The sequence below is a fragment of the Halichoerus grypus genome, chromosome 12 (genome assembly GCF_964656455.1).
Source record: "Halichoerus grypus chromosome 12, mHalGry1.hap1.1, whole genome shotgun sequence".
NCBI classification, from domain to species: Eukaryota; Metazoa; Chordata; class Mammalia; order Carnivora; family Phocidae; genus Halichoerus; species Halichoerus grypus.
In genome coordinates this window covers 28,143,645-28,160,366 of record NC_135723.1, presented here as the reverse complement: position 1 = coordinate 28,160,366, position 16,722 = coordinate 28,143,645, and the positions used below count along the sequence as shown (strand labels likewise).

The following is a 16,722-nucleotide window of genomic DNA, read 5'->3' as shown; positions in this document are numbered from 1 at the left end:
GGTAGGAGCAGACCTAAAGGAGAAAGCTGCTACCCCAGTCGACTGTTGCCAAGCAGGAATGGGCTCAGGGATGTCAGTTTCACTTTTCCAAGGAAGCATGAAATCTAAATTTTTTAATGGACCTCCCAATTAAAAAAGAATAGCACATACAGATTACTGTGTGAGGGGGCCAAATTTCTGGGGGCCACATTCAGCCTCCAGCAGTTGGCTTGTCACAGCTTGTCACAGCTTAGTCACTGCTGGAAGATGAAATGGATGTGTGATCACCATTTTATCCTGACCCATGCCTGGATAAGGATTCCTAAACCTTCTCAAACGTTCATGCCCAACCACAGTTCTCAAGATGAATCTGCCTCCCTTTGTTTAACTCAAGGATTTGTTCACATCCCATTTTTTATTTGTTTTTAATTTATTTAATTTGTTTTAATATTGGCTCTACACATGACAATGTTTTATGAACAAATTATAGTACAGCATTGTTAGACAATAATAGATGGTAAAAAATGTGAATTTTTTTTTAAAGATTTTATTTATTTATTTGATAGAGTGAGCACAAGCAGGAGGAGTGGCAGGCAGAGGGAGAGGGAGAAGCAGACTCCTCACTGAGCAGGGATCCTGATGCGGGGCTCATCCCAGGACCCCGGGATCATGACCTGAACTGAAGGCAGTCACTTAACCAACTGAGCCACCCAGGCGCCCAAAAAATGTGAACATTTTAATAGCACATTTTTACGTTTTAAAGTAACATTATAGTTTATCAGGATAATACAAATATTTCTAATTTTTAAAACATGGCTAATTTTTTTTTTAAATTTTATTTATTTCTTTGACAGAGACATAGTAAGAGAGAGAACACAAGCAGGGGGAGTGGGAGAGGGAGAAGCAGTCTTCCCGCTGAGCAGGGAGCCCGATGCGGGGCTCGATTCCAGGACGCTGAGATCATGACCTGAGACGAAGGCAGACGCTTAATGACTGAGCCACCCAGGCGCCCCAAAACATGGCTAATTTTTAAAATTGATTATATTCCCTATGTTGTGACTTGATTATTTTATAACTGGAAGTTTGTACTTGTTAATCTCCTTTATCTGTTTCACCTATCCTCCCACCCACCTTCCCCCTGGCACCCATTAGTTTGTTCTCTGTACTTAAGAGTTCAGTTTTTTTGTTTGTTTCTTTGTTTGCTCATTTGTTTTGTTTTTCAGATTCTATATATAAGCAAAATCCTACTGTATTTGTCTTACTCTATTTCACTTAGCATAATACCCTCTAGATCTATCCATGTTGTCAGAAATGGCAAGATCTCATTCTTTTTATGGCTAATATTCCATTTGTGTGTGTGTGTGTGTGTGTGTGTATGTGTGTGGTGTGTATTACATCTTCTTTATCCATTTATCTATTGATGGACACTTGGGTTGCTCCCATATATTGGCTATTATAAAGCTGCAATAAACACAGGAGTGCATATATCTTTTCAGATTAGTGTTTTTTGTGTTGTTTTTTTTTTTTTTGAGGGGGTTGGAGTTTTTGTTGGCTTATTTTTCTAATTGTTTTATAACCACAAAAAACTAGTATGGGAAAAAAAGAAAAAAGACTAGTATAGAGAATACCCTGTACAAAACAACACAATAAAAGTTCAGAGATCACAGTGTTCCCTTAGCAAGGCTGATGACTTCATTCTCTGGTATTTGGTATTTAAGCTGCAGTCCCTGTTTTCAGATTGATCACAATGAGCATGGCATAGTCCATGCTTTTTATCAGGTTTGAACAGGTGAATGACCACTCAGCCCAGGTAGAAGTAGATTAAGTGTTTGGTTTCATGTATCATTTACTACCACTGTTTCTCCTCATGGTGCCCTGCCTGGTTGGGTTGTACTTCTTATCAAACTCTATCTCCATTTAGGTTGCCAGGTCCTCTGTGCTGTATTTCTCCAGCAAGTCCCGTTGCATCTCCTTTGACATATCTGCATTTTTGATCATGGCTTTTTTATCTGACATGGTTACAGTGGAGAAGAGGCTCACTGACTTCCACCATCTCCTGGAAGATTGAGGGTTTTTTGTATTTAGCCTTGCTTATCATACCTGGAAAATATTCTGTCCAATATTATGCTCAGCAGAACAGTTACTGGTTCTAGCTCAAGATACTGAATTCCATTTACATCTCTATTCTAATCAAATGGAAGCTCTATTTGTCCATATTCTCTAAGCCAAAGCAACACGTGGGGAAAAAAGAAAGAAGTTGTGTAATGCCATTTGCCTTCCTATTGGCATTGTCTCTGACATGGGATTTGAAAGCCTGTTGAAGTATGATCTTTCTGGTGCTTCAATTAGGAATGACAGAGTGTATTAACCAACCCACAGCCTCTAACATCTGAATGTACAGCATCTACATTTCCATCAGGCCTCTCCCATTCTCACTGATCTAGTTCAGGCTTCATTATTCTCATTCATTATTTCAGACTTTAATGTACATAGGAAATACCGGGGTATTTTGTTAAAATGCAGATTCTGATTCAGTAGGTCTGGGGTTGGGCTTGAGAGTCTGTTTTCCACAAGCTCTTGAATAACGCTGATCTGGAAGGTCCAGACTTTGCCCAGAAGGATCACAGACAATGTTAGAATCTCTGGCTTAAGGATCACTTGGACTCTTCTTGCTACTCAGTATTGCTGTTGTTCTATTTCACTCTCTTTTATTTCTTCTCCCATTCTTCTTATGAACTGTTTTGGAATGTCTTGAGGTACATTTCACTAGCTCTTCTGAAACAATCATAAATCTAAGCATATGACTTCTTCTTTTCTAGAAAGAGCAGAAATTTATAGAGGTCTATGGTGAAAATACTTTCCTCCAGATGAGCCTTTCTTCTGCTTTTGTCTTTTACCTAGAGGCCACTTTAATATTGGAAACACGAAATTTGAGACTGTTTCCTGCAGAACTTAAGCAATTTAAAGAAAGAAGTGGTACTTTTTCAGTTCACCCTTGCCCTGTAGCCCTTTTGTGTCCCAGCTTATTATTGGGGAGGATCTCATGTCGCACCCCATACCATTCACACACTCCTGGTTTTTATTTCTGTCCTCATTCAATGAGGCTGTTGAAAGGAGAGTTGAAATTTTTCTGAATCAGCAAATGCTCCCAACACAGAAGCAGCTTGCAGGTTCTCATCTCCCTTCAGTTTTGGCCTGGTAATACTTCACTATATTTTTAGCTTTAATGTACCCTAATATTTTTTTAAATGTATTTTAACCAATTTCTTAGTTCTTTTCAGCAAGAAGACCTGTCCCGATCAGCTAGCTTACTGTTTTTGAAAATGAGAAATCTGTAATTACCTTTAAAAATATCTGTCTTCCCCACTATACTATATGCTCATTAAGAACAGGAATTGAGTTTCCTTTGTATATCACTATATTTCTAGCTGGACACATAGTAGGTGCTCACAATGGTTGCTGAATGAAGGAAGCCTAAACTTGAAGACCATCTCTGGCTGGTAAGGCATGCAGGCAGACAGGAGGGCAAGAGAGATGATTCCAAGGTGGTCTTCTAGGCCACCTAAAGCAAATTAGTGAGCTGCAAGGTATGACCTTGCTTCTGGGCCAGATGGTTCATCTTTCCTCAGGGTGCATTTGAGAATGGCATGAAACCTGTAAGATGACAAGAAAGAAACCATATTGTTCTCTCCAGGAGGGGCCTTTCCTCTGTGGAAAATCTAACAGCTTCTGTTTTAGTCTTTTACTATCTATGATTAAAAATAGCCACCATTTCCTGCCAAGAATGGCAAGGAAATCCATACAAGACCATGATTATCTATCTTGGAGTATCCTTTATTAGATTGATACAATTACTATTTTTTCTTTGACGAGCTCAGATTTTGAATGATGTGATTGGTATGTCTTTGGTCTTATGGATGATGAGAATAAAATGTGTGAAAAATAAAACTTCTCTAGTGGCAAGTATGAGTGACTCAAGAGTTATGCTGGAGTCTGGCTCATTGATTCATTTCTGCAGTTTAACCATTTGTAAAACAGACCTGTGATGGTTATAGCAGTGTTGTATGGCTGTTGGTTTTCAAAAGTTTGAGATCCCTGCAGTAAAGGGAAAACATGAAGTATTATTATCATAGGCAGGTTATAGACCATCTGCCAAGAGCAGACACTGATCTTTTTATATGAGTTGTAAGTCAAATAAGGGAAGACATGGGAAGCCTCAGGCAGAATTATATAAAATCCTTTCCATCCTCCGCTTACTCATCAATAATTAACCTGGCAAATCTAGAACTTGGTTGGAATAAAATTAAACATTCCCCAAATTGCTCCTGAAATGGTGAACAATAAAATTCTTGCCTTGTGATTTGAAGTCAAGGCATCTAGCCCTAAATGCAAATAAAACATGATAAATTGATAATGATAAAGACAATTTATTATTAAATCATCCTATAAAATCAGAATAATGAGAAATGTTTTCATTACATTTTTTCCAACATCCTCACTTATTTTCTTCTCTTTGGCTTCATGGAATATTTCTTGGGCAATAAAGGACTACGTGTCATTTTCCATTTATTAAACTTTTTGGTTAGCTTGTTAAAGAAAGTATTATATACTTCCAATATACTTCCCATGTATTATCCAAGTTCTGAAAGTCACCACAGGATACACCACCCCATGAGTCTATCTGTGTGCTCTTTAGCAGGAACTGTCTTTTACAATTAGAAACGGGAGATACTTTAATACAAGTGAGAGAAGCAGTAAGTATAAGAGTCAAGTTAAGTTAGGTTTGAATTCTTTCTTGTTGTTTGCTGGTTAAATGACTTTAAGAGGTTCAAATAACTCTCAAATCTCTATTTTTTCATTTATAAAGTGGACAAAACAATAGTTACATGACAAAACTGTCAGAAGGATTGATAGAGATAAAAATTATATAAGATACTTAACAGAGTGCCTTGGTAATACATTTAATATAATATTTTTAGGTTAAAAATTGTATCATTATAGGATTCCTTAACCTTGATGAAAGCCTTCCCTTATTCTTCCTTTATAGAAGTCCTTCACAAAATAACCTAAAGTCTGTTTTTTGTTATTCACATTTTTAACTTGAAGACATCTCACTAAATAATGCATTTAATGTCTGTTGGTTGAGCACTCACTATGTGCACTAGATACTGATAGGACTGCAAGAGAAAAATATTGTTGCATCATTTGAAAACCTCAGTTCTGAAACAGTTCACTGAAGAAAGGAAAACCATATGCAAATAAATGTCAAATGAAGGAAGATTCTCAAATAATGATCAAGAACAGTAGTGGCTTCAGAGTAGGAAAAGCTCTTATGATGATGAGTGGCCCTGAGCTTGGCCTGGGGAAATGCATGGATAGTTAGAGGTGAGGGGACCATCTTGCCAGATTGAAGAAGAATAGAGACTGGAGAAGAGGTGAGCATGGCATTTTCAAGGGTCAATGAGGCACCCAGATTTACCTGTCTTGCTATTTCAAAAGAAAAATGGAACCAGGATCACTGATGTGCAAAGGATAAGGAGGGGATATATTTTATTGATGTTAGTTTCTCCTTCACAGAAGTACCTCTTGCTACCTCATATTAGTTAAGATAACACTGGCTAACTACTTTAACGAAAAGACCAAAAAACAAAAATATACTATGACTTAAACGTAATATATACGTAATATATATATTATGTAATATACGTAATATATATATATTATGTAATATATGTAATATAAATATATATTTCCCCCCTTGTTTACATAACTGTCCCAGGGGAGGTGGTCTTAGTAGGGAAAGACAAAATTCCATACATGGTCATCCAGGAAACTCCCCTCATGGAATCCCCCCAGTGGCTCTGCAGTGCACCATAGTCTCCTTCTTTGTCACCCACAGAGGTGTACATACCAGAATTCCTTTGGTTGGTCCTGGAAGTAGCACATTTTCATCAGCTGGAACTGGGGCACAAGGACACACATACAACTTCAAGAGAAGTTGGCAACTGTGGTGTAGCTATTTGCCCCAAAGAGGAGAAAAGTGACGTTGGTGAAGAATTAGTATTATTTATCCTACTATGGGATATAAACCAGTCTATACATGTACTTTGTCCTGTTACTATTTTTTTCTTAAGCATGCCTTTTCCATGTATCCAAAAATCCCTTTGGTTTTAGTTGAACAGATTTTGATCAACATGTCCTGAATTCATGTTCTTCAGTAGGAGGCTCTTATCTTTCTAGATTCACCCCTTCAGTCTTCCAGATTAAAGGGATTTTATGTCTCTTTTTGTTTGATTGGCTTTGCTTCTCTCAGTCTGTTACACATTTTGCAAACTGCAGTGACCAGAATTATATATCATAGTCCAAATGCAGGTATGCTACCATTTTTGAACAGAGTAAATCTGTGACTTCTACTTTTTGCTTCAAAAATAATTTCTGATGATGGCAACTATGCTGCTGACACCTTTGGCTTCAGCTTCGAAGAGAAGTCTACACAGATTCCCAAGTGCCTCTTTTTTGTCTTCAGTCTTGTAATGCTGATATTAAAATCCTCCGTCCTTTCAAAGTAGTAGTTCTCAACCCACACTCTATATTATCATCATCTGGGGAGCTTTAAAAAATACAAATGCCACCCCCTTCCCTCAAGATTTTGATTTAATTTGTCTGAGATGAGGACCAGCTATTGATTCTTTTCAACATGTCTATAGATAACCTTAATATTTTCTCAGGGTTTTGAATTGTTGTCAAAAGAGTAATTTATAATTTTTTCCAATTCCACTTTATATATCCCTATTGAAATGCATCTATTCTTTCTCTGATTGCAGACAGACGAGAGCAAAACTTTCCAAAGATTCCTCCCATTAGCTTGGAATTAGCACACGGGAAAATTATGGGGCTCTGTGTAAACCTTATAAACCTTACACTTCAGTCCATATGATAATAATGACTGAAACCTAGATGTCAAATGTCCTTTGTCCTCTGGCTCCTGTGTATACACATGGTATCTATATCGTCTATGTTTTTAATGTATATCAACTTGGATATAAAACTCTGCATCTCTTTCTGTGTCACTCCTCACTTCTATCCTCTCTCAAAGAATCCATAATGCATAAATGCCTTAGTAACGTGTATTTTCCTGGAATTTGCACGAGAGAGAAAAGCTGGACTTTACTTAGCACAATCCACAGGAACCACCTTGAAGACTCATTGACAGGGCAGTCCTGAAAAGGGCCCCAGGCCACATCACCATTAGAGGGTAGCAGTGAGGTCATTTCCATTTCCCCCTTTCCACAAAGTAAGTGGCATCATGTCCCTTTCATACCTTATATATTTCTCTACATTTGTCTTCCAATCCACGCTACTCCACCAATTCAAATTGCTCTCTTTATTCCGTGGAGCAATGCAGATAAGCCCTAATTTCTCTTCTCAAAATGTCGAATTCCAGTCCATCACCAGGCTAGGTAAAACTGAGCATCCTCTAGTTGATGTGATCCTGACTCCTTTAGAAGATAATATGAATGTTAACAGGTTTTACTGGATAGATATTAAAGACACTGTTATATAACATATATTATTTGTATCATATGGATCTGTAAATCTGTAATCTAGCCACCATGTTGAGTAGGACCTTAAGAATGCCACCTTCCTCCCCCAGAAGTTTCTCAAATAAATACATTGGTCTTTCTCAGAAAAATTCTCATGCATAAATTTTTCATCTTTTTATATAACTTTATATTTGGATAGCATTACATAGTTGAAAAATGATCTTCCCATATATTTTCTTGTTTGAGCCTTTCACGATAAAAGCACGTAAATTTTCAGCATAATTGGGCTCTTTCCCATTTATAGTTTAGAAGGATGGTATTTGGAAATTTTGAACAAATAACTCAAGTCCATCTGGACAGTAAATGGGGAAATAGTCACTAGAAGCAAAAGAGTGGAAAGGGAATTTTTAAAGATTATACATAATCATACTGTGTAAAAACTGGAATATCAGTTAGGTAGTTTAACAAAACCCCCCAAACTAAGTGACTTAACATAAGACAGTAATTATTATAATAACTATTATTCCATTTTCTGATTCTTTGGGTTGATTGGGCACTTCTGCTGGTTCCATCTGATTCAGTGATGTGACTATAGCCCCAGATATGGCAGCGGAGGCAGAGTTCTCCAGCGGGACCCACCAAGGCCACGGCTGGGATCACTGGACATTGGGGCAGCTGAGTTCATCTCTCTTGAATTCTCACCTCCTGGGCTTCTTCAGAGCATGGGGGTCTCTGAATATGAAGAGGGCCAGATTGGAAGGCGAGCCTAGGAAGTTACATGCCTCTCCTACCATATTCTCTTGGTAAAGCGTGAGGAAACAGTATCTCTTGCTAGAAAACGTGGCAGTCCCACTGTAAAGAGGGAGGTGTGATTCATCTAGCACCGGTATTTTAACAATCACAACTGTGCTGATATATTTCCTAGCTTAAAAGTGCATTCACATCTTATTCTCATGTAATTATCACAAGGATCCTAAGAGGTAGTATATAATTTTCTCCATTTTTACAGTTGAGGAACCTCATGTTCTAAAAATTCAGTGACTTACTAACCTAAATAGATGTAAGATGTCAGAGCTAGGATTTCAAGTCAGACACTGTCAACCAAAAAATCATAAAGAATAAGACATGCACACATGTCTCCATTTTGCAAAGAGTAGGTTCTGAATTCTAAAGCCTAGTTATGGGGCGCTTCGGTGGCTCAGTCGGTTAAGCATCTGCCTTCGGCTCAGGTTTGTGATCCCAGGGTCCTAGGATCGAGCCCCACATCAGGCTCCCTGCTCAGCGGGGAGCCTGCTTCTCCCCCTCCCTCTGCCTGCTGCTCTGCCTGCTTGTGCGTGCTTTCTGTCAAATAAATAAATAAAATCTTAAAAAAAAAAAGCCTATTTATAAAACAGGTAAATAAGTAATGCTGAATCACCTAAGTTATAACCTCATGACTTATTAGTCATTTTTCAATTTACAATGTAATGGTGTAAAGTGGCGTGGTAACTAATTTTATTCTTAAGATTTTATATACCCTATGTCTATAGGAACATATTTTAAATACAAGCAACTTTTTTCTTTTATTTTAAATTACAGCTTTGCTGTAGAGTAAGTATAAAGGGGAAAAGAAAAAAAACAACTGCCTGATAGTCCAGATGTCAGAATTCAAAAATAAATTTATCAAACTTTTTTCTAAAATACTTCTCATGTGTTTTTCCCTCAAAATTGAGAAGCCAGTTCATAATCAACTGCAATCTCACTTGAATTTCCTCCTCTATAGCTGCAAATCTCATTTTAAAGCAAAGCTAACAAAAATGGCTTAGAGCTGCAATTGAGAAGCAGATCAACCATAGCAAAAAATGAAGTCGGACCTTCAACCACTGCAGGTTCTTGCTCCACTAAATTAATGCAATCCTCTCTTATCTTCTATTAGAGAAGGAACATTAGAAAAATGTGCCTATATAAAAATTATGTCTATATTTACACAAATATGAATATACATGCACACATACACTAAAATGCACGGTCTTTTTTTTTTTTTTTTTTGGTCTTTTAAATATAGAAAGTATAAGAATAGTTTGTTTTATCACTCACCTAATCATGTGAAATCACTGTTAGGGTATATCCCACGGTAATTTTTTTTTTTTCATTTTCTTCATAGGTATTTGTCACAAAATGATAACATTTTGCTTATCTAGCTTAACAGGTTGCATTATTTTTGTCATTTTAAAAAATGATTAGTCATAATTATTGGTGCTCCTACACCAAAAAACAAAATCCTACAAGTTGATTTTGGAAAATATGGAAACTATAGAAAATTAGAAAAAGTAAGATTACCTATGGTCTTCTCACTAAATATATATGGGTTTTGTTTGTTGGTTTATTAATTTCCTGGGGTTTTTTCCTATGCATTTTAGTAATTTAATTTTTTTGCACAATTGTGATCACATACATTTATGAAAATTTGTCCAGTGTATACTTCGTGAAATTTTTCCTATGTTGTAATGGACTCTTTAAAAACATTATTTTAAGTACAAAATACAGTCATCTGGTTGTACCAGATTTTACTTCTCCATTCTTGTTTACTGAGGCAGTAATGACTTTTTATTTATTGCTATTATAAATAATACTCTAGTGAACATATTTTTCCATAATACCATTATATAACTCAAACAATCTCTTTAGGGCTGGTTTCTAGAAGTGTATCACAGATTATGACTCTTTTTAAGGCTCTTGATAAGTATTGCTAAATTATTTTCTAGAAAGTTTGAATCTATTTATATTCTCAAATTTAGCTTATGAAAATGGCGTATTTTACAAAACACTCACTTACACTATTATAATGATTTTAATATGGATATAATGGGCATTTAATAAATAAGCCACTACTCAGATAACTGCTTACTAAATAGAATTTAATAAATATATGCTATTATTTTTAATTAAAAGGCTAAATTATATGAAGATTATTTAATTGTAGGTTTTTAAAAACTAGTGAGACTACACATTCTTCTATATGGATGAAGACTATTCTAACTTTAATTTTTGCAAAGCCTGAATTTATTCAAGTATGGGACATGTGACACACACGGTGGTCTATTTGGTTTTATCCAAGTTGAGTGGTATCTGCAAGGACATGGGTAGACTGGGCAATTTCATTCCAAGGACTCATTATCTTGTCATATTTATTGTTAATTATCACATTTAGATGGGTTCTAATCTACTAAAATAGAAACTACATGGGAAAGTGAGACAAAAAGTAAACAAAGGAAAAGATCTGGTTTTCCAGAGTTGAGAAGTCATTTCAGAAAGACATCATGGTATGTAACAGTGCAAGTTTTCATAAATTAATTAGTTTCATGACCTACCTATCAGGCTGAGTGTATTGGAGCTGAACTATCAGCTTGTTAAATTAAATCTAAATTCAAATAAATGATCATTACAGTAGGTATAATGAATAAGGAGCAACAAAGATTTTGAATACAGCACCATTAGTGAGTTTGCTGAATGAAACTAATTGTGATATTTCTCTGGGTAAGCAAGGAGAGAATGTATAGATAAATTTTATCTATAACATTTAACTTCTCATCCTTGTACCCTCAGAATTCTGAGAATTCAAACTCGAGTAATACACCTGGCTTCTGCTCTAGTGTTTTTCTTTGTATCAGAAACACCTCCCAGGCACAAGCAACTGTTAAGCCCAAATGGGAGACTGAAAAAAAAGAAGTATTTTTCGAAAGTCACAGATATAAAGGTCCTAAAGGCAAAGTCATTTTAAAACCTCAACAACCAAAATGTTTCCCACTTGTTTTCACAGTCCATTTACTCTTTCTATCATACATCCCATTTTCCTGTTTTCTGATGACGTTTGCTCCTGCGACAGGAGAGAAGGAGAAGGTGAATGCACATGTTTTCACAATGGGCTAAAGTCCCATCTTACAAATTATTGCTTTTTGTTTAGTCTGTGCGCATTACTTGGCATATTGATTTTCACTTCTTATTTCTTATTACTTTACAGGCTCCTTTCCACCCATAATGGGAGAGAATATAGAGTTAACAATCTGTTTTCTAGTTTAATCATTATTCTGAGGCTAGACTTTGAGTGTTCATCTTATCATTTCTTTAAGCCTTGTGGCTTGTGAATGTAAACTTATCAAATGTATTTTATTCTCACAACACTTGAGCATACTATGAAAAAATAATCAGCACATGAATCTTCTTCTTCCCCACCTCCATCTAGCCTTAGTGAGCCTTAGGGCTCTCTAAGCATTGGAGCAACTACTCATTTTGCCAGAGATTCAGGATTACGTACCAATTATCTCCTTTTTTGAAGCAAACTTATTTCCAGGAGGTATGATGATTGTGTATTTGTCTCCAGGTGTGGCCATCAGAATGTCAGGTTGCCTCCGGTCATTGGTTTGTGTGAGGTGAAAGCATGCTCTTTATTTAAAAATAATGTATGACTCTTCGCAGTTTTGACTTTGGAAGTCATATCTCAGTATGTTATGAGAGAATCAAAGTTTATGCAAAGTTTTTGTAGGAACCCAACAGGTAATGATACTTCATCTGATGACTAGACATCTTTAAAAAGCAGCACATATCACAAATTGTTATAACTGTGCCATTTTTTAGTTTTGATACAAGTGGAATGCAAAATATCAAACTATTATAACGATTATTGTAAAACCTTGGAAACTTTCTGAGCAACTTATTCATTTCTGTGTATTTATTCATTCCCAGTAGTTAGCTTTTGATTTTCTTTAACCTCAACAATTGGGACACTAGGTCCATTTAGTTAGCCAAGGTGGAGAGTAAAACTTGGGCTGCATATCCAGTGCTGAACTAAAACATCTCCTTCTAGGAAATGTAGTAGCAAGAAGAGTTTGTGTGTTTGGGAATGGATGGGAAGTGGGTCTGAAAGAACGGTTATTAGTGATACTTCTGCTGCTAACCAGCTATGTGCTTCTATATAAATTAATTTAACTTTCGGGGGTCTCTCCACAAGAGAAGAACTGAAAAAAAGGTACTGAATTCATATTTTCAAAATTTCACACCACTTTAACATTTTAATATTCTACAATCTGAATCTTACTACAGTATCCCATGCACAATTTCCCATAATCCTCTACTTTTGTGTCGTCCCTTTAGGGAACAATACAGTGACAAGCATTCAGAAACTTTACCACCTTACTGATGCTGTATCTAAGATTTTAATGTAATTATTCTGGAAAAGTCCTAAATAAAAAGCTCCAGTTTTAGCTCCTTTGGGAGAATTTGTCCCAAAGGTATCATAGGTTAATCTCCAGTTACCTGAATCCATTCCTAAAATCCTAAAAAACCCTTCCTTAAAAAAAAAAAAAAAAAAAAAAAAAGAAAAATTGAAACTACAGATCCCATGAGTCCAAAGAAGGGAACAGATATTTCCCCTCCAGCCCCTCCCTGCCCCTTGAATGTAGTTCGCTAAAACTCAGGTTGAGGCATCCTGAAATATGCCTGAAAGAAAAACCGGCTGTTTCGTCCCGGTTTTCAGCTGCGCTCTCCCCAGGCTCCTTTAAATCGGTGCGAGAGTGAGGAAGGATACAGAGAGACGCAGCGCGGGATAGGCGCGGGCGCGGCCTAGGCGCGGGCGCGGCCATCACCTGTTCCGAGACGGGCATGCGCACTGCGAGGGCGCGGGCCAGGAGGCGGGGCGCGGTGGGAGGGGCGGACGGCGCCCGGCTGGCACAGCTCAGACGTGCTTCTCCCCGGCTCGGGGCGCTGAGGCGGCTTCGGGGAGTTGTCCAACATGGAGGAGGCACCGGCTGCGGGCGTCACCTGTGAGCGGGACTAACACCCGCCTGGCGTTCCGGGCAGCGGTGCCGGGTCCCGAGCCCTGGGACTCCGCCGCCTGCACGCCCCACGGCGGACCCCGGCTCCGGTTGCTCCTCGGGCCGCGGGGTTCCCGACGGGGACGCAGCGCAAGGAGGGAGCGCGGCGGCCCCGAGTCCCCCTGAGCCATGGGCAACGAGGCGAGCTTGGAAGGGGAAGGGCTCCCGGAAGGGCTGGCGGCGGCGGCGGCGGCGGCAGCAGCCGGAGGAGGGGCTGGCGGGGCGGGGAGCTCCTTGCACACCGTGATCCCGGCCGGCATGGAGGCGGATCTGAGCCAGCTGAGCGAAGAGGAGAGGAGACAGATCGCCGCTGTCATGTCAAGGGCGCAGGGGCTGCCCAAGGGAAGCGTCCCCCCGGCCGCTGCGGAGCCGCCTTCCATGCACAGGCACGCACAGCATGATGTATATGTCCGGGCATATATGTACAGCTTCCCGTGCACATATGTGTCAGCCCGTATGTGCCAGCACGGCAGTACATACATGTCGCTTCTGTTCATTTTATTCTCCCTAATGGGGTGACGATAAGGAGATCATAAGCCTTTTGATGGGCAGAATAAAAATGATGCATTGTAGAGTTTCTGGTGGGATAGTCAAGGGTTGCATTCTTGGAACTGTGATTTTAGGTTGTGATTTTTGGCCTTTTGGAACCTTTTCCAAGGCGTGGAGAGACGCCCTCCAGTGTTTTACTAATCTGGAAGTCTTCCATTAATAGAAAACGGACGTGTTGGGGAATGGATAGAACTGGGTGTTCACCTGTCTCTGTTTAAACCTCCTCAGTCGTTTAGGCATCTTTTTCTCTGTGAATGATGTCTGAAATATTTCTGTAATAATACCTTTAATTCCCCCGGAGGTGATTTGTCCTTCCTTCCCACCCCACCCCCAGAGGAGAACAGGAGCTGATTAGGTAGAAGGTATAGAATGAATACACCTTTTATAGTCAATGAAGGACCCTAAAATATGTTGTGGCATTAAACAGATGGTTTGGTCGCAGCAGACCAGGTGCTGTACATGCATTTCTGAATCAGTATATTCTATTTTTTAAACTATTGTTCTTTTATATGCAAAAGTATCTTAGTTGGTGGAAAAACATGTGAATTTGTGTTACCTTAAGATTAGTTTCCAATACCTTTTAAGACAAAGCAAATAAGTGACAACTTGCGCAGGCAATTAAGAGCTATTCTGTAACATTAACGTATTAATTTCCCTCTCTAGCTCTCCATTTTCCTTCATCTAATAAATTAGTTGTTTTCTAATTAGAGTAGTAAGAGGGTATAATCACTGTGCCTGCCTTGCCTTTATTATTGTAAACAAACCCTTTAACTTTACACCCTCCCTTAGAGTACAGTTCTCTGTCCGTTGTCCTGAAACCATTCCTGCTTTATGATAATTGAAGAGAGACCTACAATTTTCATTAGACATATTGGAAATATGAAAGATCTGCATATCGTAGGTGTAGATTCTTAACCCCTACTTCATAGAAGTATTTTAACTTGGGAACTATCATATAAGTATATGCGTATAATTTTGTCAAATATTTTAATTTAACATAGGAGAAGTGTAATGGATAGTTGCAATATTTTTAACATAAAATCTTAAATGCTTAGAATATATCAGCTAAAAACCCTATGTTCTTGAAACAAAGCCACTACTGCTAGTAAAAACTTGCTCCTTTATGTTAAATGTGTTTTTCAACTTGTAATATATGGGGCTATTTCTTTGGTATAGTCTTTTTTTATCCATTACCTTAAGTATTAAAGCTTATGATATGCACCATTTTTCTCTACTGGTGAAAACCTGACTTGGAAAAAATGTTGAACGTTCATATATTAGATTTTCATAGGGTAATAATGAGGTATAATACTTTTATTAGCCTTTTAGAAATGTATTCCAGCTCTTTCACAGTTTTTCCTAAGAGGTACATGCAACAGGTTTAGCATGCTGGTTACATAGACCAAGAAAAAGTGTGAGCTTTTATTTCTGCATTCTTAACTTCTCTTCTATTCAGGGGGTGGCTGAAAAATAACAATTTCAGCCTATTAAACTGGTTTTATGCTGTGCTTATGTCAGATTCTGCACTGATAATTTTGTTATAGTAGAATTTTTATTTAACAGATAATCTGTGGCCTCAGCAGTTATTGGTGAAAGCTTCATCTACCTGTATAAACAATATATTTCTGATTTTTGAGACCTTCTTATATTTTAGTGAAAGATTTTTATAGAATGTACATAATTTTTAGAACATTATTATCCTTGGATGTGATAACCAAAGAAACACTTGGTTTATCATTTAGATTTTTAGAAGCACACCAACTTAAGTATGTATAAGAAAGTATATCCAAATTATTTAAAGTCTGAAGAGGTTAAGTGTGTCAATTAGAGATGGTGGTTTTGTTTTGTTTGTTTTTGAATAAGGGTTGAGAGCCCAGAGACCTAGGTTCTTGTCCTGTTAATTTTAACAGACTCATGACAAATTATGTATGCTTCTCAGCCTAGCTGCCTCAGTTTCCTTGCCCCCAAATAAGGCATATGGCACTTGTCTTACCTATCTTGTAGAGTCATTGTGAGGATCAGTTACAAATTGACAGGGATGTTTTTGTTTGAATTTTAACTTGAAGGGAATCTATAAGTATCAGAAGTAGTGATCTCGATATCAGCAGTGGATGGCACTGGCAGTGGTGGCTCCAGACAAATTGTAGGTTGAGTTCTTCACTTGTAAGTTATTTTGATGTATCTATATATGTATTTTTTATGTATATGGAAAAGTCAGTGCCATGTAGTGGAACTTCCACTCCCCTCCCTACCCCCACCAGAAGTCTCGATACCAGATATCGGTGACTAACTAGTTTTATAACCTTGGAGTAATCACTTAGCCTCTTTAAGCCCTAGTATCCTCTACAGTATAAAAATGAATAGCTATCCCCAAAGTTGCTTATATTTCTAATATCAAAAAATTTTATGTGACTCAGCACTATCAAGTGTCATTGCCTGTTATGCTCCATTAAAAAAATTTTTTTTAGCATTCCAACTGCTTTTACATTTGTATCCGTGAATGTATGTTTACCTCATTTGTAGCTGAAATATTTTTTCTGCTAATCTATGAAAGAAAAATTCTAATCTGGGGATGACAGTAGTAATGAAAAAGGAGGTTGTACAAAACATGGGTCGTTACAAGCTAGAAGTTACAGGTTACAAACAAAATGCTTCTGGATTTTTGATTAATTGAAGACACAGAAAAAGGCAGTTTTATCATTTGGTCTACTCTTTCTGTGTACAGCTACAGATAGGAGAAGGGCTTTACTGAAAAATGCTTCTGATTGGTAGAATATTCTATAGGAATTCTGACTGAATCC

The 16,722-nt window shown here is 37.8% G+C and overlaps 1 protein-coding gene and 1 pseudogene across 3 annotated transcripts in view; one reads left to right on the top strand and one right to left on the bottom strand.

Annotated features, from left to right (window-relative positions):
* Nucleotides 1-1,633: 1,633 nt before the first annotated feature.
* LOC118545590 (dynein light chain 2, cytoplasmic pseudogene) lies at nt 1,634-1,995 on the bottom strand (annotated as a pseudogene).
* An 11,204-nt stretch (nt 1,996-13,199) lies between these two features.
* PCLO (piccolo presynaptic cytomatrix protein) overlaps nt 13,200-16,722 on the top strand; it is a 391,345-nt gene continuing 387,822 nt past the window's right edge. For all 3 annotated transcript variants that reach the window (XM_078060093.1, XM_078060092.1, XM_036107931.2), the window contains exon 1: nt 13,200-13,758. In XM_078060093.1, coding sequence (XP_077916219.1) covers nt 13,502-13,758 — 257 coding nt within the window. In that variant the 5' untranslated portion in view covers nt 13,200-13,501. The remainder of the gene's footprint in view (nt 13,759-16,722) is intronic.